This window comes from Desmodus rotundus, chromosome 12 (assembly GCF_022682495.2).
Source record: "Desmodus rotundus isolate HL8 chromosome 12, HLdesRot8A.1, whole genome shotgun sequence".
Taxonomy (NCBI): Eukaryota; Metazoa; Chordata; class Mammalia; order Chiroptera; family Phyllostomidae; genus Desmodus; species Desmodus rotundus.
Window position 1 is genome coordinate 84,173,398 of NC_071398.1, and position 20,901 is coordinate 84,194,298.

Below are 20,901 nucleotides of genomic sequence, written 5' to 3' on the forward strand. Positions count from 1 at the left end.
GCCATCAATGCAGAGCAGGGTATGCATAGGGTCGTGGGTGGCATTCCAAATATCTAACAAATAGTTAAGACATGGCCACAGACCAGGCGATCTGAAAAGATGGCAGCCAAGTGCTGCAGCAGGTCCCCGAGGCTCCTGCAGAGCCAGCTGTCACCCTTTTCATGGTTGTGTCAGGGGACAGGCATGAGGGAGACGCAGGGCCTGTGGCTTTTACTAACTAGTAGGGAAGCATATTGGCCTTTTAACATCAGGTATAGGCTCTCCGATGTGCACCAGCTGAATGTCAGCCCTGAGGGTTCTGTGTGAGGCGGGGCTCAGGGTCGATGAAAGGAAATGCATTCTTTGGTCCCCACATCCACCAGTCACTAAGACCTGTGGCTCTCTCCTCTGCAGTATCACCTGAAATCATCTTTTCATGCCTTTTCCCCATTGGATATCCTTCTCTGAGCCTGCCCATTTGCAAAGTCCTCTATGGAGGTTGAAATTCACCAGCCTTACATTGGTCTGCACCAGGATGTTACATAAGTACTGCATCCCCAGGGGTATGGATGGATAGGCGGATGGCATTGAACGATCATAATCTGTCCTTCACATTCGCAGTCCTAGGTCCAACCCAGCAGAGTTTGTCTGGGGAGGTGAGATGTGTTTTCTTTGTGGCCTGACAGCTCTCAGGAGTAGTAGGAAGCAACTCTTTTTCCTTTTGTAGGCTTTGAGTCACTGGGCAACCTTGCTGCTCCGTGGGACCGGAAAGTGAGAGTTCTCTGTCCAGCTCTAGACATCCAAGAGCCAAGCTGGGAAGGTCATGGTATTTCTCACCCCTCAGGAAACGTGTGACCCAGCAAGGTGATGCCTGAGCGGGGGATGAGCGAGAGGGACAACAGGCAGCAGGGAGCCAGAGCCTCTGGCTGGAACACTTGCCTGGCTGGATGGAGGAAGGAAACCAGGGCATTGTTAATGATAGATAAATGATGGATGATTGGGAATAAAGACTGAAGGACAGACTGAAGTCCCTTAGACTGTTCTCCAGATAGAATCCAACCTGACACCCTGGGCTTGGGAGGTGGACTCCGAGCCCTTCTGAGGCAGTGTGACTTCCAGCAAGAATGTTGGTGTAGGTTAGTGATTCCTGTCCCAGAGTGTTGTGAGAATTCCCGAAGATTGTGAATTCTTTACAAACCCTGTAGTAGAGGGCATGTTCTTCGTACACTATGCATATGCAGACAGAGACTGAAGTGTGGGCTGACTGGGAGGGAGGGCAGGAAGAAGGCTTCCCTGCAAAGTTTGTTCATGTGCTGGTCACCAGCCACTTTCTTCTAAAAATGGGCAACAGCAGGATGTGGCCTTTGAAAACCCATTAGAGCCAGGATGTCAGCCACAGGCTCAGGAGTGTTGCCCCACTCGACAGCCAAGTGAGCCTGTGAGGGGGTCATGGGTACCCAGTTCAGCAGCTCAGCTAACTCCTCTGCTGTTAGGAAGGATCGCTGTCTTCCCTGGGGAAGGAGTCTGTGCTGACTAATGCACCCACATGGTGCCGAACCACCACTGTGGTCCTCCTCCGAGGTCCCAGGGGAAGACCACATGGTTGGGGCGCCCAGGGCTCAGCCTGCACACGGCAGGTCCTCCTGACCCGAGGGAGAGGCAGGACTGAAGACCCATCATCACTTAAAAATGAAATGCGTCTTCCTGCCCCTTTCGTTTTAATACCCTGGGGCGTATGTGGCCCAGGACATTGCAGCCCTACTGTAAACCTGTGATGTGCTCGTGTTCTGTTACCTTTACAAATTTTTTACACAACTTTATCGAGAAGTAATTTATGCACAATAAAATACATTCATTCAAGATATGTTCCAGATGTACATACCCTTGAAGGCATTCCCGTAATTGAGATACAAAACGTTTTCATCACCCCTGAAGATTCCTGGTGGCCCTTCGTCACCTACCCCTCCCTCTGCTCCAGCCCCAGGCGACCACTGACATGCCTTAGTCACTATGAATCAATTTGAATTTTACATAAATGGAGTCATACGGTGTGTATTAGTTTTTCAATGGCTTCTTTTACTCAGCATAGAATTTTTTATTGTGGTAAATTGTATGTAATACAGAATTTACCATCGTAACCAGTTTTCAGTGTACAGGTCAGTGTAGCATTAAGCATATTCCTATCGTCGTAGGGCCACCACTGCCCTCCATCTCCAGGAGCCTCTGAGTCTCGAAAAACATAGGCTCTGTACCCAGCAGACTGTAACCGCCCCTCCCCCCAGCCCCCAGCAGCCTCCGTTGTCTTTCTGTGTCTCTGAGTCTGACGGCTCTAGGCACCTCACATACGTGGAGACCATGCAGTATTTGTCCCTTTGTGACTGGCTTCGTTCAGCCTAACGTCTTCAAGGTGCGTGCATGTGGTAGCACATGTCAGAATTTCCTTTTTAAGGCTGAAAACCCCTCCGTTATACGCACGTACCCCATTTTGTGGATTCTCTCGTCTATCAACGGACACCTGGGCTGCTTCCACCTTTGGCTGTTGTGAGTGATGCTGCTGTGAGCTGGGGTGTGTAGCTATTTCTCCTAGTCGTTCTGTTCCGTTATTTTGGGCATATGTGTAGTAAATCTATGTTGAATTTTTTGAGAACCCTCCATATTGTTTTCTGCTGTGGCTGAATCATTTTATGTTTCCTTTTGAACAAAGTTTTTCACTTGGCCCACTTCTTGTTCTGATTATCCCTTCACTCCCCGGAAAACCAATTCGACATGTCCTTTGCCCTCTCGTGGTCCTGCACGATGACCATTTCTCCTTCGCTCTCCCGAGGCTCTGCCTTTCCAGTCCTTTCACACTGATGGAATTGCGCAGAGAGTTGTTCTGCCACAGAGACCTCAAGTAAAATGACACTGTCACTTTCCATTAGCTGTAGCCTTCCCCTCTGTGTTCTTCTGGGTTCTCATTAGCTGTAGTTATGGCACACCTCACTCTTACCTTATTAACAACATCGTGCTGCAGCCCCCTAAATCCCATTGCTCTATTATACTGTGTACACACTGGTCCTCTTAATTGAATCCTTCGTGTTATACACCCCACTTAAGTGCATTTAGCTGTATCTGTCAAATGATTTGTCCTATTAACTATATCACCTATTTTTTTACCCCTGGGGTCTAAGTTGCTAGCATCCTGTTAATAGTATCTTCAAAGCTGTTAAAACTGTTCACCTGTTTAGGCCTTGTTAGGCCCAGGCATCAAAAGCCCCTGGGAAGCTACACACCTTATTTACTCCGGGGGCCCCCGCCATGAATGTGCAGAGTGTGCAGGGGGCTCTGACCCTAAAGTACCCTCTCGAGAAGGACCTTTTCCTTTGACCAAGAAACACCTCACTGCCCCCAGGCTTTATGATCCACGCTCATGGAGCACGTGTATGTGTGCATGCACGGGGTCAGGGCCGTGGGGACGTGGGAGTTGCCTGGACGCCGCACATTGGAAATGCTGGTGAGAAGGGAGCGCAGAGAAGGAGAGACAGAATGGGGAAAGGCCATGGGGTGGGAGGACTGCAGGATGAGGTCAGGGTTCACTTGTCAGGACGGACCATTTTGATGCCGTCTTTTTGGTTAACAGCCGACAAGCCCGATGACTGTGCGTCATAGCAACCCTTGGACTGTCTCCAGAACAACAGCCTGTCTTAGTTTCTTTTCACTCCTGTGGTCCTGGGCCCATCTGAGCCCTGACGAAGAGGAGGCTGTGCCCCAAGCATCTCCTCCACTTCCCCCCACACACCTGAGCCACATCGGTGCTTGGTTAGCAGCCACCACAGTCCAAGACCTTGTACCTATGGCTACCCCCAGATGGCCACACCAGAGTCTGGGACAGGGCCTGGCACACAGCGCAGGCTCATAAAGTATTGGCTGTATGTCATGGAAGGACTTGTGGAATCTGTCCTTTCCCTGTCATCGCATACTGCACTTCAGGGCAAGAAAGGGTAAGAGGTCCCCGCAGCCGTTGGGTACACACTGGGGTCACTGTCTGTGGGAACGTACATGCACTAAAAAGGCCAGCTCTCCATGTGTGTGATTGGATGCTCAGGGGGTCCTATAGCAATCCTTTGCTTTTCTGAAACACTTTGTAAAAGCGCTACCCAACCTATGATCCTCACATGCTGTGACTTATTTTTGACCTCCCATCTTATAGATGGAAAAACTGAGACCTTACTAGTGTCTCGTAGTAGAGTCAGGATTGCAAGTCTCCTAACTGCTGTGTAGCTGCCTCCCTGAATGGCACGGTCACAGCGGGGAGCATTTTCAGGGTCCCGCTGTGGTCCTAACTACGCACACGTGCCTCACCTCGGGGCAGTGTTGGGGATGTTTCTCCTTAGAATTCTGTGTGCTGGACAGACGCTTCCATGGGGGTGTCCAGGCAAGGCCGTGCAACGCCCCCAGCCCAGCTTTGTGCAAACAAAACATCCCAACCCTCAGCTCCACAGCCGGCTTCTGGGTTCTGTGTTCACCAAACCCCTGCTGATGCCTCGTCCCAAGCACAGCTGAAGTCTGGGAGCACTTCCTGTACCTGGAGCCCCCTTCCCTCTTCCTGTTCCCTGAGCCCACAGAGGAGTAGGTGTTGACGGGCCCCCTGGCGTGTGTGTCTGAGCCACAGAGTTGAGAGACCCGATGGCCTCGAGGCAGGGTGGGTCCGTCGTGAAGCTTTAAAAAAGTATCTGACTGTGCAGTGCTGAACAGTGCCCCCTGAAGTGTACTAGAGTCTCAGAATGTGGCTTCATTTGGAAATAGGGTGCTTGCAGATGTAATTAATTAAGGATCTTGAGAGGAAATCATCCTGGATTGTGGTGGGCCCTCAATCTAATGACTGGTGTCCTCATAAGCGGAGAGGACACAGAGAGACCGGGGAAGGAGGCCGAGTGAAGATGGGACAGAGACTGGAGGGACGCTGCCACACGTCAGGGCATTCCTGGGGTCCCTAGAAGCTGGAAGAGGCAAGGAAAGAGACCCCCCTGGAGTCCTCAAAAAGAAGGTGGCCTGCCAGCACCCTGATGTCAGGCTTGTGGCCTCTAGAATGAATTTCTGTTATTTGAAGCCACAAAGTATGTGGTGATTTGTCCCAGTTCCTCTCTGCTATCAGCCAGGAGGTGGGGCACAGGGCTGGTCCCAGAGCCAGGCCGTTGGGGGTTCTCTGCTCCCCTCCCTTGCCTTGCCTTCAGGACCTGGGAGAATTCCTGCACTAAGCCAGGCCAAGGAACAAGCTGAAAACAGTAGGGCTTGACCCCCCTGATGTCACTCCAATCTTGTTGGAGAAAGAATTCTTTGTCCTCTCATCTCCATTATCACTGCCTTTCTGTAGTACCCACCATAGGCCAAGGGACCCCCATCACTGGACGGAATCCTTATGTCTCAGTTAGCTCAGGCTGCCATAACAAAATACCAGACCAGGTGGCTTAAGTGACAGCCATTTATTTCTCACAGTTCTGGAGGCTGGGAAGTCTACGATCAAGGTGCCAGCTAATTTGGTTCCTGGTCAGGACCCTCTTCCTGGCTTAAAGTCAACTGCCTTCTCCCCATGTCCTTATATGGTACAAGAGAGTAGGGAAGGGAAGGGGAAGGAGGGAAGCAAAGTCTCTGGTGTCTCTTCTTTTGAGGGCACTAATCCCATCATGAGAGCCCCACCTTCATGACCTCATCTCGCCCTATTTACCTCCCAAAGGCTCTACCTCCAACCATCAGCACATTGGGGATCAGGGATTCAGCATACGAGTGTGGGTGGGGGACACAATTTAGTCCATGGGACCTTATAAAGACACTTACGTAAGTTACTCCATCCTTCCTCACTTTACATTTGATATTTCTTCAGTTGCTCAAGGTCACGCAGCTGGCAAGTGGCAGGCCAGGATTTGAGCTTGGGTCTAATCCCCCTTCGGAGCCTATACCTTAACCACTATGTTGTCATGTTAATAATAGTAGCTGCTAATGGCTGCCATGGCGAGAAGAGAGCCTTCCACAGTTGTGATAACCCCCAGTGGCTCCCCACCGCCTCCTCCCTACTCCTGCCCCTTCCCTGCCTGCCCCTCCCTGTGTGGTGGCCACATCACATGATCCCTGTTCCTTGAAGGGCCTGTGATGTTCACACTTCAGGTGATCCCTCTGGTACCTTGTCCCTGTCCCTTTCCATCTGACAAATTCTTGCTCATCCCACACAGTCCAGTTTAAATGTACTCCACACACATCATTATCCAGCTTACACACACGGCTCCTAAGTCCCAGTGGTGTGTGTTTGTCTTTGCCAAGCTGGAGTGGGAGCACCGTAGGACGTGATCTTTCTGTTTGGGCATCTGGTACCTCCCACAGCACCTCTGGCTCCCCAAAGTTCCCAATGAATGTTTGAATAAGTGAAACATGTACAAGACATGGAGATCATTAAGAAACAAATACTCAGCAGAAAGGGCTGTTAATTAAAAGAAGGAGAAAGAAAAGAACATCAGTTATTCAAAGTACTTGTAGAAGGAACCACTAAAAGGTATGAGTTTTGAAAGCAAATGCTTAATTTAGGCTCTCCTGTCTGTGTGCTTACCAATGACACCCAATTCAATATAATCATTGATCATTTGAGATTTACTTGAGATTTAATATAATCATTTGAGATTTACTATGCGTCTCACGGACTGTTGTTCTTTTGTTATTATTAACTGCTTTAGTCTTCTAAATACGTATTCTTTAAAAGCTTGTGCTAATTCTAAACATAATGTGCATTTATGATAGCACACCCCTCATTTGATGCTGACCCTAGGGAATGTAAGCTTTGACTCACTGGCACTCCAGTTAGAGCACTTTCCAGGAGGCTCATGTCTTAAGCTGTAAACCGAGGCCCATGTTCTTTCCCAGGTTGCCTTCTCCGAAGGGGGACAGGTTGCATGGGTGGAAGGTCCCATCTAGGCATTTCTAACTGCTCTTCCATCTCTGTCCCCCCCTCAGGCTGGCCATGGGTGACCCTCTCCGTCCTGGGATTCCTGTACTGCTACTCCCACGTGGGCATTGCCTGGGCCCAGACATACTCTGAGAACTAATGCCGTGGGCCCAGGCCAGCCTTGCTGTTGGCCTCCAAGGCAAATGGTGCTTCTCCCTGGCCTCACGCCCCACGATGACCTCCAAGGGGCCAGCACGTGGCCTGCTCCTTGTTTGTGGAAGTTACCTCACTCCAAGACTGGAAGCTCGAACTTAGAAAATCGACATAGAAAATCAACGACCAGAGTCTACCACCTTCAGGGACACAGACATCATCTCCCCCCACCATCCTTTTCCTGTTGAGTGAGCTGGGGTCCAGCGCTGTAGTGTCCTGCCCATCTGCCCATAGCGACACTGTGGTCCCCGGTGCCTAAAGGCCCTTTTGGTTTTTTCCTCCTTTACTAAGAATTAAATGTAATGGGCATTTTTGACTGACGCCCAGAAGTCCTGACTGGTGATAGGCCTGTCCTTCACTGGGCAAGTATTTCTGAAACATTTTGGTGACATTTACGTGACCCCCTTCCCCATGCCCTGCTGTGTGGTCTCAGCGGGGAGGTGGCAAAGTCGTAGCTGTGTTTCCAATTACGCGGTAAAGAAGAGAGAATATGTTCTGTCACATTCCAAGGAGTCTGTACGCGAGGAGACCTGTTTTTTGAACTTCATCGTGGCGATCTACACTTGGCCGTTTCCTAGATTTGCAGAGCAGTATCAACATGCCGTGCCTCTACCTGGCAGTTCATCATGTCCACACAAGGGAGCAGAATTTAAAAACCAGGGAACGGCGTGCCCACAGGCAGGCGCTATCAGGCAAGTCACAAAGGCTAAGGACGGCTTCCCGGGCTCTTCTCTCCCCATGCAAGGCCCACCGGCATCCTCCCACTCAGTGGTTTGCATTCAGTGCTTTATACTGTTTGGTTTTGTTTCGAATAAAGTGGAGCCTTTTCTATCACATAAGTCGCTTTTTTGTAGAATTGTTTTAAACATTTTTTGAGGAAAATGTTTAAAGACACTTACATAACTCTTAATTCTTCATTCCTCTGGAAAGGTGTTGACAGGCTACTAATGGCCTCAAGTGGCAGAGAATTCAGAATACTTGTTTGGCTTCGGGTTTGTTTATTTTTTCAGAGCAGTGGGGGCAGGGGTAAGTGAACAAACTTTCTAAAATTTGAATCCGTGGTGTACCCAGTGATGGGAGAACTTAAACCATCTCAAGCACATGACTTGAATCGTCTCGGGTTCACGCAGCCCTGGTCTGTGTCGGACTGTCTCATATTAACGATTTGTTGCTGCGTGCTGGCTGTGGTTATTAACTCAACGCGATTCAAACTCTCAGAGTGCGGGACCAGTCATTTTGCTGATGTTCTTTCTTCCGAGCCACTGTTTGGAAGGGGGGTGCAGGTGCAGATGACCTGAGCGGGCAGCAGCAAAGGGCAGAGGCCACAGGGGGCCGGCAGAGCAAGGCAGCAGTGGCCTGGGCAGCTGGCTCAGTAAAGGAGACCCAGGCAGGTGATTCCAAGGAGCTGGGCATTTCTAAGGAGGGCACGAGGCTGGGGAAGGGTGAGCACTCAGATGAATGCAGTACAAGCTCATGGACTGACACTGATTTGGGATTTGTGGTCTGTCAGAGGGAGTGTGGCTGAAAGGGAAGGGCTTTCCTAGGGGGACAAAGAGGGAGTGCAAAGATGATTATAAGGAAGTGTATGGACATATACAAATAGTAGAAAAGATTCTGAACTCTTCAGAGACACCATTTATATAAAATAAGTTTATTCATTCTTTAAACTGTATTGGAATATATGGGATCCAGCAGAAGTAAGGCCTGCTTGAGTATGGTTGGTAGGGTAATAATATGGGTGTAATAATTTATAGTTTTAATTTGAACATTTCACCCAAAATGTCATAAGCATACTTGAGTGCGATGCTTATGATTTTGTAAAAAAAAAAAAAAAAAAAAAAAGGAGGGCATTATTTGTGCCATACCCTGTATTTGAAAGTAATAATCCTGAACTGGTTTTAAGCTATTATATGATTAGAGTGGTCCTCAGGAGTTAGTAAGTGATGACTGTTTAGCTCTGTATTTGAGGACTGATTAACCAGTATGTCAATTATCCAGGACCATTGTTTTCTTACTCTAGCTTCTGGCTATTCCCCAACTATCACAGGAAAAGGATGGTATCTCTCTCTTCATGCATAAGAACTAAACTCTTGGAGTTGCTTTAACGGGAAGAGTTGAGGAGCCTGGGTAGCCTGAGCAGCTCCAGCTGGGGAACTTCTGACACGTCACTCTTCGTAGTCATCAGCCCTGGGCAGCTTCAGGCTCAGCAGCTGGGAAACAACTAGGCAAGGTCCAAGGTCACTCCCAGCCCCCAGACCCTATGTCCCCAACCTCCAGGTGTGATTGCCAAGATGACCCCCAAGGAGGCAAGCAAGACATCAGAGGGACAGCCACATCTTAAGTCACTTTGACTAATTCTTAGGGCCACATGAGAGACTCAGCAGTACTGTATTATTTCTTCAGATTAATTTGTTTGAAGTGACAGCAGAAAACCCTTCATTCTATTCAAGACTGCAGACCTAGAAGAAAATATGTATCAATCATGTATAGTTGTATAATCTATATATTGGGAGAGTAGTAATTTAGTGGGAGGGGATTCCCCTTAGAGAAATTGATACTGCTCACTTGCTTATTTAAAGTAATAATATAGTTGTTGACTAAGTGTAAGAAATTAACCATAATATAATGAGTTTGTTTCTTAGCAAACATATCCATTCAACAGGGCCAGCTATCAGGAATCCAGGCAACCCCCAGAAGGCTGGCCTTTCTGCGCCTGCTGGAACATTCTCCAAGGCCTTTCTTCAGGGAAACTATTTTATTTTAAAACAAAGCAACATAATCTCTCTTTTTCTAATAGTTGAAACCCATCTGGCACCCAAAGAGCATTACTTGGCTCTGTGTTACTAGTCCTTTTGACTAACTATAAAAATTGTATTCACAAAGGGTTTTTTCCCTCCATTGAAGCGATCTGAAGAATGCAATGTTTACTGCTTTATTAGGTGAGACCTTTAAAATGAACATCAGTCATTTGGAATTTTGAGCAATATACCCTTACATTATTTTTATTATGCTTTTCTGCGATGTAATTAAATAATAGGGTGTGGCCTTACGAGATCAAGCAGAGACCTGTGGGCAAAAAGAAAAGTGCCATTTTTGAAACGTGGTCCGTTGGTGTTAAATAAGAGCTCAGGTTGGCAGTATTGCAGAGAATCTTGCCATGGGCAAGAAGCAGTACCTATGGAAACCGCGGCACAGGGGAAATGCTGCTGGTGTAGGGGACCATAATAGTCTAGGGCCAAGCAGTTCTCTGCCTTCATGAGAGCACACGTTCTCTAGCTTCTGAGAGCAGCAGGGAGTTAAAGCACACGTCTAACCCACGCTGTGGACACTGAGTCATTCTGAAAAGGTCCAGTTTTTTCACACTGTGTTTCAAAAGGCGGGAAAGCATTCATGTCTTGTACAGATTTCAGTCCAAACTGTTAAACATAAAGTTCACTTCTAAGTGGAGGGCAGTTTCAGATATGTGTTAAATCAATGTGTCCTACCATGATTTTCCAGGGATGCCAGGTTTTGAAGACATCTCTGTACGCTGGCATAGCAGACACAGCTCTATTTCAAGATCATATTGTAAAGCAACTTCACAGTCGTTACCTTGCTGTGCGGTACTTTGACACACACTCTTGGTGTCTCTAGAATTTAAGTTCTCCAAAACCCACAATTCTAGGTGCTTCTAAATTCGAGCTTGTCAAGCTCTGGAAAGAAATAGAAGTACCATCCTTGTTCTGTCATTTTAGGTCAGAACACCCAATGAAATTATATAAGAAAAGGCAAAAAGTAAGCATCATGTATAAAATAGTTTATTACCATAATAAATAAAATTAAACTTTTTTTTACAAATATCATTTGTGCTTGTTTAAAAATGTTGAGAAGGGAATATCACCAATGGAGGGACCCACATGTTCCCCTTAACATTCCCAAGTTGCAGACATACAGGGGAGCTCCTGGCAGCATCCTCCGGTGGCCACAAAAATAGTATCAGCTCATTTGCACTTCTGTTTATTCATGCTCATTTGGACAAAGTGACAGATGCAAAGGAAAAAGAAAACCCAGTGAGGGATTTGGCAGGACACATGGAAAGAGTGTTAGTATAAGGAGAAGCCCCAGAGCGACAAACTGCGTGCGAGGAGGTGTCCTTGCGGTGTTGGCAGAATGGTGGCTGTGGACCGTCCAACCGACACACAAATACAGTGTCTGAATATTAAGAGAATACATTCATTGGGGGACTGCGTCTTTCTTCACATAAAAGCAGTTCATATCCTGATACAAGACCTGTGAGCTTCTCATTGTACAGCGAATGGATCCAGAAGTCACAGAGAAAGAGACAATGGCTCTAGGAAAAGTTTCCTGGCCGGCCAGGGGGCGGCACCCACCGGGCCGGCACCTGCGGGTAATTCAAGTCGAGTTCTAGAGGTTCCCGAAAAAGTCTGATAGGCTCCCATGAAAATGAAGTTTCATGTGAAACTAATGTAAGCTTCAGGCAAATTCACATTGATTCTTTTGACCTGGGTGGGTGGGATTGGGGAAATGAAAACTTCTCCACGTGAACTCCTTGGTTCCTGGAAGAAGGGTGGTTTCTCTGACGGCTGCAGTCGGCGCTGAGAGGACAGTGGCATCCGTCTCAGCCGAGGGCACGAGAGCTGGTGAAGGTGGTCCTTACTGAAGCGAGCAAGAAGGCAGTGCAATGATTTACACAGAAGAGAAGCTGTCCGGGGGCCCCGAGTGCCCGCAGGGGGCCTCCTGTTTAAGCAACACTATGTGAGGAGGGAGGAAAGGGGAAAGAGTGTTGGCAGCTCCACCACAGCTGGAGTTCCATTCAAGGGTCTTAAGGCTAAACATCTTTATTGCAAAACACTGTACAATCTGTTCATCAAATGCACATCGACTTGTCATCTCCGCCAGGGCTCCCCAAATTTCCCAGAAGGTGCATGTGTCGTAAGGTGGTCAATGCAACAAGGGGAGATGAGGCTCCTTCTGTGCCTGGTGTTCCGAAGGTGTTCATTTAGTGCCCACAGAGGCGTGGATGACAGTTTGACGGTGGGCTCTGTCAACCGAAGTGAAGAGGCGAGCTCAAAATTGTCAAAGGAGATGAGTTTTCAGCAATAGCGGAGGAGTTGCAGTTCAGGACTCGCCTATAGCTTCCTACAGGTTGCTTGTCCCTAACTGCAAAGGAAACAACCCCCAAGGGACAGTGGCCCTTGGAATTCCTTCAGAATTGAGCAGGGTACCCTCACGGGTACCCCTTTGTGCTCACTGCTTTCTTGCTTCTCCCTTGTTTCTGGTTTGGGGAGTCTCCTCTTGGATTCTGGGCTCCTACCCTTTGGTTGAGCTCCACCACTTTATTCAGAACCTGTTTAAATGCTTTATTCTTTCTGTTTCAGCGTTCGTCCTCTTCATTTGTTTTCTTGTTAGGAGTGCGCTATAATTTTGGTATAATTACTTTGGAAGTTTTGAGAGCAAAAACTAAAAATAATGTCAGTGGTCATGGGTCCAGCACATAAGTCTACCAAAGTGCTTGCCACCTCCTTATGCAAGACGTGATCTCCAAAGCAAAAGACTCCGAGAGGGTGAACTGATGACGGAAAGGCCAGATTGACAGCCGACCACCAGGAAAATTTCTGTGTAACAGGAGGTCCCCGGTCATGAGTCAGACAACTGGGGTAAAGGCCGTCCTCGAGGAGAAAAGTGTGTCTGTGAAAGGCACAGTCCCAGTAAAACAAAATATAACTCCCAGTCCCCAAAGCACCCCCTTCAGACTATTTAGGAATTTTTTTTTTGCTCTCAAGAAGATAAATGGGGTTTATTCCCAGGCATCTAAATGCTTGAAGGGTGGCCCTCCTTCAGGGACTCCTGCTGGCTTTATGTGAAAAAAGTGTATCTTTGCTTCTGTGTGCATTTTTGGCATAATGGGCCAACCTTACTAAAGATGGTCAGTGGTCATTAAGAGGAATTCTCAATCTCCCTAAACTTTCTCCAGAGTGAATTAGAAGATCACAGTAATTGAACTAAAGAATCTAAATGAGAAAACGATTTTCACTGGTATCTAGAGGCTTCTAAATAGTCAGGATTCTAAAATTGCCTCTTTACACAATACTATGTGTAAATTAACTGAAGAAAATAACTAAAACAAGATTTAAAAGCACTTGAAGCCCCTTCCTTGGCAGCACCAACTGCGGTTTCCTCCAGCCCCCATCACTCTACCTCCTCCACAGCTACCTTTGCCCTGTTCTCACCCCTTCCTTTAGCAGAATGCCCCTTCTCCTCTAGTGCTAAAACCTTACCAACTAAGCCTGTTAAAACTCTCCTTTGTATTAAGCCCTTGGAGGATACCACTAAACACATTAATTTCTTACATCCTATGGACCGAAGCAGAACTTAGAGTTATAGTAAAAGATTTTCCCATGGTAACTGAAGGTCCTCATAGGTTTGCTGAAGAATTCAATACTGTGATTCAAAGTTACCACCCCGGCCCCTCTGCTCTTCATTGGTTGGTGCACATGCTCGCTGGAGAACACTGCACGGCTGGCTGCTACTGGAAGGCTCAGTCAGTGGGATCTGAAGCTCGCGGCCCTCGCTTGGGAGCCCAGAGCAGCGTTCAGGCAAGAGTAGGCAGTTAGCCCAAAGCATAAAAATGAAAGAAGAGAAGGTTTGGCTCATTTAAAAAATGCTCCTTTTTCCCAGAGAAGACAATGACAGCAAAAGTCCCTCAAGTCCTTAAATGGGGGACAAAAGCATGTCCAGCCACACAAGCACGTGTCGTGGGCCCCGTGACCTTGAGACGAACAGATCCGGGCTTCCAGTCAAGCCCAGTTTGGATCCTAAGACTCAGTCGTAGGAGTACATTCATGGAGCTTCATCCTCGCCACCCCCGCCCCGAAAAAGTCTGGACTTCAATGCCTCACGCATCCGCATCTGTGCCCCTCAAACCCAGATGGGGATTCATTTCTGAATAGACACCTGTGCCCCTCAGGCAGAGAAGAAGGGAAGTAGATGCCCATGCAGGGTGCTGGGCAGGAACCTGTCATCAGGTCCCCGGGGAGCTGGGCAGGTGCTTCTGAAGCTGGACGTTAGTCATTAGGGCCCTTGCTCTACTTTAAATGGAGCAGGCTCAAAACTTCAGACACAGGTGAAGGAGCACGTTTAAGGAAGGCAAACTAGAGGGGAAGCTGGTAGATGGGATTCTAGATATTTTACAGCCTCTGCCCAAGGACTAGTTGGCAGCTTCTCAAGATCAAGACAGGGAAAGCCCATGGCTTTATCCCAAATCACAGACATGACTCAGCCTCAGGAAATTTCACTTCCCCTTCTTTGTATGCTTCCATCTGGGGCTAAATCTAACAATTTCTCAGCCTTAGGTAGTCTGGGGCCATACTATGTGAGAAGCGACAAGAGTGTGCAGGGCCTCAGGGGAAGGCGCCTGGCCTTGACCTCCAGACTTGCTCCCCAGGACCATCTGTGCCAACCCCGAGAGCCAGGAGAGGGCAGTCCCACTCCACACAGACAAGGGAGGGCCAAGTCCTGGGTCCTGCCATGGCCACTGAGCAGGTGGGTGGGTGGCCGACAGCAGGCTTTCAGAAACACTGAATATCTTTGGTAGGACAGGTCCCAACCTGTCAAGTCCCCCTCACTACGAGGGAAATCAGCACTAGGTCCAGACTCTCGGCAGCGAAGCAATGAACGCCAGGTAGAGATGCTCAGGATGGGGCTGCTGCAGCATAACACGCGCACAAGGTCAGTGCCCGGGATGATTCCCTGCTGTCACCACGGTCCAGACCACCTGCACCCCTAACTGCACTCTCTCAAAGCGGAGTTCTTAGAACTGAACTTTCAACCTTCAGTTCTTGTCAGTTTTTAAGAGTCTGATTCCTCTCTGCAGGCATACACCTGGGTAAGCCCCGTCTTGCTTAGGAAAGACCTCTTCTCTTTCCTTTCTCAGGCACCATTGAAAGAAACCCAAATGACCAAATCCCACGTCAGAAGAGGCAGTGGAGCATCCCCAGCACTGTGGCACAGGGACTTGGGTGGCCCACCGGCCACCGCATGATCATGGTTCTGCGCTTGGACCCTCCCCACAAACCATAACTCCACGGCCACTGCTCTCCATCAGTTTACCAGACAGCTGGGAAACCCAGTGCCTCACTCCCTTTTTCCAGCTCCTGAAGCGAGTACCTACAATTGTGGTCCTGCGATCTGTCACGGTTTCTCTTGAAGTCCTACTGACTTTAGTAGGAGGTAAAGAGATTCGTTTTAAAATAAGGCCAAGCCTGGCTCCCACAGGTCCTATAGTGACCGCATGCTATGAACAAAATACAAACTTCTGAAGGGCGGCCCCATCGAGAGTTATAAACATAGCACTTGCTACAATCATTTTTCTGAGGTTGTGTGTGTGTCTGTGTGTCTGCTTTGCTAAGGAAGCAACTCTGGGCTCATCGCCCTTCCTGCCGATGCCCCCTACCCTGAGGATTGCCACAGGAGCACGTGGGGAGAGGTTGGGAAGGAAAAGAAGCAGAGGGTTCTGTGTGATGAGGCCAGTGGCATGAAGCCATCCCGTAGAGCGAGCTGCGGAGCATCTCTGGATCCCAAGGGCCCCTCTCCAGCTTTTATGCGTGGCTCACCTTTTGGGGAAAGGACAGCCAAGGGTTCCCAGCTCTCAGTGTCTATGGGAGGCACCCACAGCACCTCAGCTGCTTTTTGGCCTTAACCATCCGAGCCAGAAGTTGAAAGGCTCTGCCCTCCCTGTCCCTCAGGCTCCCCTTGTCCCGAGCTTGTTACAAATGACGACTGTAGGAAAATATACGATGAGGTCAGACAAAGGCTGTACAAGGACAGGGAATGCTGGGAAATCCCTGGGCCCATCTCATTCTCTGGGGGGGAGTCTTGGCGAAGGAGCCCAGCATGGTATATACGTGAGGGGTTCTTGGTGCTCCCCCACCAATATCCAAATGGCTGCTGCTCTTTCCTGGTAGTTTTCGTCTCTTACAAATATCATGGCAGTAAAAAATTAAAAATGAAGGGAAACACCCGTAGACAGCATGCCCCCTCTTTCGAGATTGTGCAAGTTCAGCTGCAGTTGGCGTTGGGCAGGGGCCGCACACTCCGCTTCCCACAGCTTTGGAAGAGAGCGTGTGCCTAAGCAACTGGTCCCACTCGGACTTTCTGTCAGGAAAAGCCTACTCGGAAAGTTGTTGGTCATGTAGGTGTATGTGGTGGGGGTGTTGCCTAGGACGGGGTGGCGGGTTTTCGTCTCTGACTTTGTATTAACAGGCCTCTCAGCTCGCTCCAAAAATGTCTCTCTCTGATTCTGGGGACTGGGGCCTGGATATTTCAAACAGCTCCTCAGGGGACTGAGAGGATCTTCTGGAAGTTAATATCCTGAGAATCTCAGAGAGCTGTTTCTCGATATTTGTCATTTTGGCGTTCAGGGCCTTGATGTCCTCCTTCAGCTCGTGCTTCACCTCCAGGAGGGTGGCCTGCAGCGTCTGCTCCGGGATGGGGTAGAAGGAATGCTTGACCTCCGCCAGGATGGGGCTGCGGTCCTGGGGGCTCCTGGCCTCGCTGACGTTGTCCAGGCGCAAGTCGCTCTTGGTGATGCCACTGTCGCAGGAATCCGTCTTCTTCAGTGTGGCCTCCCCTGACGCCTTGGTCCTCTCCGGGAGCGTCTCCATGGACTCGGCCTTGGACACCTTGTTCCAGTCCTCGCCCTTCCCGCAAGCATCTTTGAAGCGGGCCCAGCCCTTGCGCTTGGCGCAGTCGCCACCGCCGCCAGCTTTGGCGCCCTGGCACTCAGAGCCCGGCGCGTGCAGCTTGGCGTGGTCCGACACGCCCAGCCCCGGGGGACAGGCCGCCGGGAAGGGCACGGGCGTGGCGGGGCTCTCGCGCACAGTGACCACGCTGGCCTTCGCAAGGCTGTGGTTGGCGGAGGCGTGCTCCGCGAGGACACTGCCCCTCTCCACGTCCAGGTCGTCCAGGTCTCGGCCGCCCCTCTCCGCCGCCAGCCTGGCCTCTTTCTGCTGTCGGAACCTCTGGAAGAGTCTCCGCACAGGGTGGTCTGGCGGCAAGATCAGGGGGGCCTCATTCTTCCGTTTCATGCGCTCTTCCTCTTCCCGCTTCACGTCGCTGATCTTCCGGAACACGATCTGGAGGGAGACAGAAGGACACGCCCTGTTAATGGGCCACTGGGCCTCTCCGCTTGTCACAGCCCTGGGCTCCCAGTCCCCACCCCCGCGGGCTGAGGCCCACAGCCCCTTCGCATCCCTGCCAAAGCTCTTCTCAGCAACCACCTTCGCTTTCCTTTTCCTAACACTCTTCCCGGCTTCCCGACAGCATAAATGGACTCTTGCTGTGTCCTCTGCAAGAGGAGCAAACCCCCAACCTCTCCACCCCCAGGTGCCAGGAGGCCGGAGCTACCCAGAGGCCTCCTCCAGGAGACTATGCCGACCTCTGACTTCTGAGCCTCTGAGCTGGGCCCTCTTTAACCTGTCCTTGCCTGCAATTCAGCATCACGTGATAAGCTTCTCAAACAATCCTTTTTCTGGCCCCATCTCAGACTTAATGCATTGGAATCTCCAGGTGTGAAGCCCTTGAAACCGAACTTCAGAAGCTCCCCAGGTTATTCTGCTGCATATAAGTTTGAGTACCTCCCTCTAAACCACACTCCAGGGCGAGGAGGTTCAGCCTCGACCCCAGGCCCGGCTACAGCTAAGGCTGCCGTCTGCACATTGGACCCTAAGCGAACGGGGCTGGCTGTGTGAGGTGAAAGCTGGTCTCACAGGGAGGCCCTCCTCGTCCGCACGGAGCTGACGGGGAGAAAGGCCCATGACCTTGCACAGGAGCTTGTCCTAACAATAACAAACACTGGGCAGTGCTTCACAGCCTGTAAGGCACTTGATGTTGCTTCGGGTTTTCCTTACAACAGCGCAATCCAGCTCCCTGGGACACATTATTTCCCAGCCCCATTTTAGAGAAGAGGAAATCAAGACGTCACATAGCAGGTAGTTTCCTGGAAGGAACTTGTACCCAGGACACCAGGTCCCCGATCCATTGGATGTCCAATAGGTACTTCCTGACGATGACAGTGCTTCGTGCAGAGGACGGACATGCAGCAACACTGTCTCCTGAGTCCGACTCGGAGCATAAGCTGCATATGACAGGGCTCTGCCTGGGCCAACACCTGATTATGGGACAGGCTTGTCACTTCTGGCTTCTACCACACGTGGCAGGGACACTCAGACGCGTTTGTATCAAAGCACATCCGCACCTGTAGGAAGCAGCCGGCAATACGTCCTTGTCTTTATGTAAATTGCCGGTACCGAGCTCCCCGGGGAGTAGAGGAGAGGATTGTGGAAGGGAGCGAGGTAGTTCTTCGACCAGAAGGATCTGGAACCCCTGTGCCCTGTGCGGCAGCCTCGGACCCACCCTGAACTGGCCCCAACGACTTGCCACCCCAGGTCTTGTGGAGGCCCACGTGGTGGCACACCAGCAGGAAGGGTTTGGGGCCAGAGAGAGTTAAGTCTCAGCCCCACCACTAGCTGTGTGACCTCTGACAGGTATCTTAACTTCTGAGTCTCAGTTTTCTCACTGAAAAGTGGGGGAAATCCCTACTTTACTGACTTGGTGTAAGATCAACCCAAGATGCTATGTAAAAACACTGGCCCCAATGCAGATGCTTAAAATGAACCCTCCTGCCCCCGGTTTACAAAAAAAAAAAAAAAAAAAAAAAGGCAGAGGCTGTGAAAAGGCGTCTAGATTTTGTACCTCTACGTTTACAGGATACATAACTCACCTCACCTGCTCCAGGAAGCTCCAGCCAGAGCCAGAGGGCACCACTCAGGTTATCAGATACGACTGACAAGACAGTCGTTTTTTAGTGCCAGTAAATACAGAGGAACCCAAAAACCACTGAGTTGCTTGATGCCAGTGATCAGTCAGCCAATCGCTGGCAGATTGGAAGCTCACACCTGCCATCTGACTTGTTCATCAAAGCTCCTGTCACTGGATGACTTTATATTTGAGTCACACACAGGTGGGCGGGATGGAGCTGCCACCCCTTTTGCCACCTGGTTAAATCTTCCTGTCACATTGCTCGGGTCTCTCTCAGTGTCTCCTCTGGGCAGCATTTCTCCCATCCCTGCCCTGCCCAGCTGTGATCTTATAACCCCGCCTGCCCGAGGCCCCTTCAGTCACAGCCCATCTGCTCCCGCAGTCTAGCCTGCAGACCAGCAGAATCCTGGCCACTCTGAAGACAAATCCAGGCAAAGGATCACAGGGATGGAGGGAGGGTGGCAAGTTGGATGATCAGGAAGGACCCTGTCTGCCTGTTCCCCTGTGCTCTCAGTGGGCATTCTTACCCTCTGTGCTCCCCTCCACTCGCTTGGTTCTCTGTTCCGGGAAAGACCCCTGCTCTCCACTGGGCATCCAAATACTCCCCACACCAGGCCCCACTCAAACAGCACCTCTTCCAGAAAGACTTCCCTGATTCCATGGAGCTCTAAGGTATTCCCCTACCTTCCAACTCTAGTGGCCCTTGCTCTTTTGCCCTGATTATGTTCTGTCTTGTATCCTTTTGCAGTTGAGATACCAACTATTTCCTTCCCCAGTCACATCCCATCTTAGAGGGAAGGAGGGGAGGAGGCAACAAGGAAGGAGGTTTAGACAAAGGGGAGAAATGAGAAAAAGAGGGAGGAAGGAAGAAAGGATGAATGAATAAGAATGTAAAAGTAACCAGAAGGGAGGGTGGCTGTTTGAGCTGATTGCTCGGGTTCCTGTCCTTAATTCTGTGGGACATCTGATTCTTAACAGTTTCCCCACTTTTTAACTTGAGCTAGTTTGAGTGGGGTCTTGTTCTTTGTAAGCAAATTTTCCCGGACAAGATACCAGTTATTTACATCTTTTATCTTATTCCCTGTGAAAACTTCCTAAGGGCCTACCAGAGTGCTTTGCATGTCACATTGTATATTTAAAAAAAAATTATTTACTAGAAGAGAACAGGGATTGTCTGTTTTGTTCACTATTCCCAGCACTTGGAAAATGCCTGGTAAAGAGGGGCTTTTGGAAATATTTGTGGAATGAATGAATGAGTAACAGATAAATAGGAGCTAATGAGTCAATGGGGGAATGTCTTCTTCCTGGAAAGGTGAAATCACAGAGATCATAATCAATGTTATAAAAGGAAGCGACTGGCTCAGAATGCATGGTCTTCTTACCCTCAACATCAAAGGTCAGGGGCAGTCCTTGAGACTGGAAATGAGATGTTTTAAGGCTAAAGAAAAGGAAGCGCTTCTTCAAATATGGAAGCATCAACACAAAACTAATCCTAGGAGGTTGTACAGGGGAGCATACCCACAGGCTAACAAAGGTGGACACGTGAAGGGATGTGGTAGGTCCTCCTAGAGGAGTTGGATATGCTCTTCAGCCAAATGCCCTGCGGGTCAGAATGCTGGACTGGGACCAGGGCTTGGCCTGGCCCACAGCATATTCTGATGCTGTGGGTGCATCATTAATGGGCGCAGCTCTGCACTCATGGGCTGGACCTCTCCGATCCGTGCTGACTCTTGGCTTTTTCCAAAGTGTCACCCTAGTGCTGCCCTCAGTCATCCTGGGTGCCAGAGGCAGCTCGATCTGAACATCACTGGCTCATCCGATGGCGAGATGAACCAGAAAAGAGCATCCGCCCTCCAGAAGTGCCTGAGCCCTCTTTTGAAAATCAGAGAATAAAACCAGCATCCTCCAAGGACGCAGGGCTGATGCGGTCAGAGAGCTTCACTGATCTGGGGTCTAGGGCTCTGCTGTTAACTTCAACCACT

General features: G+C 49.7%; 2 protein-coding genes across 5 annotated transcripts in view; one reads left to right on the forward strand and one right to left on the reverse strand.

Moving 5' to 3' along the window:
- The window catches only part of HHAT (hedgehog acyltransferase), a 228,868-nt gene extending 220,948 nt beyond the window's left edge, over nucleotides 1-7,920 (forward strand). For all 4 annotated transcript variants that reach the window (XM_024551292.4, XM_045188340.3, XM_045188342.3 and 1 more), the window contains one exon: nucleotides 6,958-7,920. In XM_024551292.4, the coding sequence (XP_024407060.1) occupies nucleotides 6,958-7,049 (92 nt within the window). In that variant the 3' untranslated portion in view covers nucleotides 7,050-7,920. The remainder of the gene's footprint in view (nucleotides 1-6,957) is intronic.
- A 3,755-nt stretch (nucleotides 7,921-11,675) lies between these two features.
- Nucleotides 11,676-20,901, reverse strand: part of KCNH1 (potassium voltage-gated channel subfamily H member 1) — a 308,219-nt gene continuing 298,993 nt past the window's right edge. Inside the window, exon 11 of the mRNA XM_024551338.3 lies at nucleotides 11,676-17,235. Coding sequence (XP_024407106.2) covers nucleotides 16,369-17,235 — 867 coding nt within the window. The 3' untranslated portion in view covers nucleotides 11,676-16,368. The remainder of the gene's footprint in view (nucleotides 17,236-20,901) is intronic.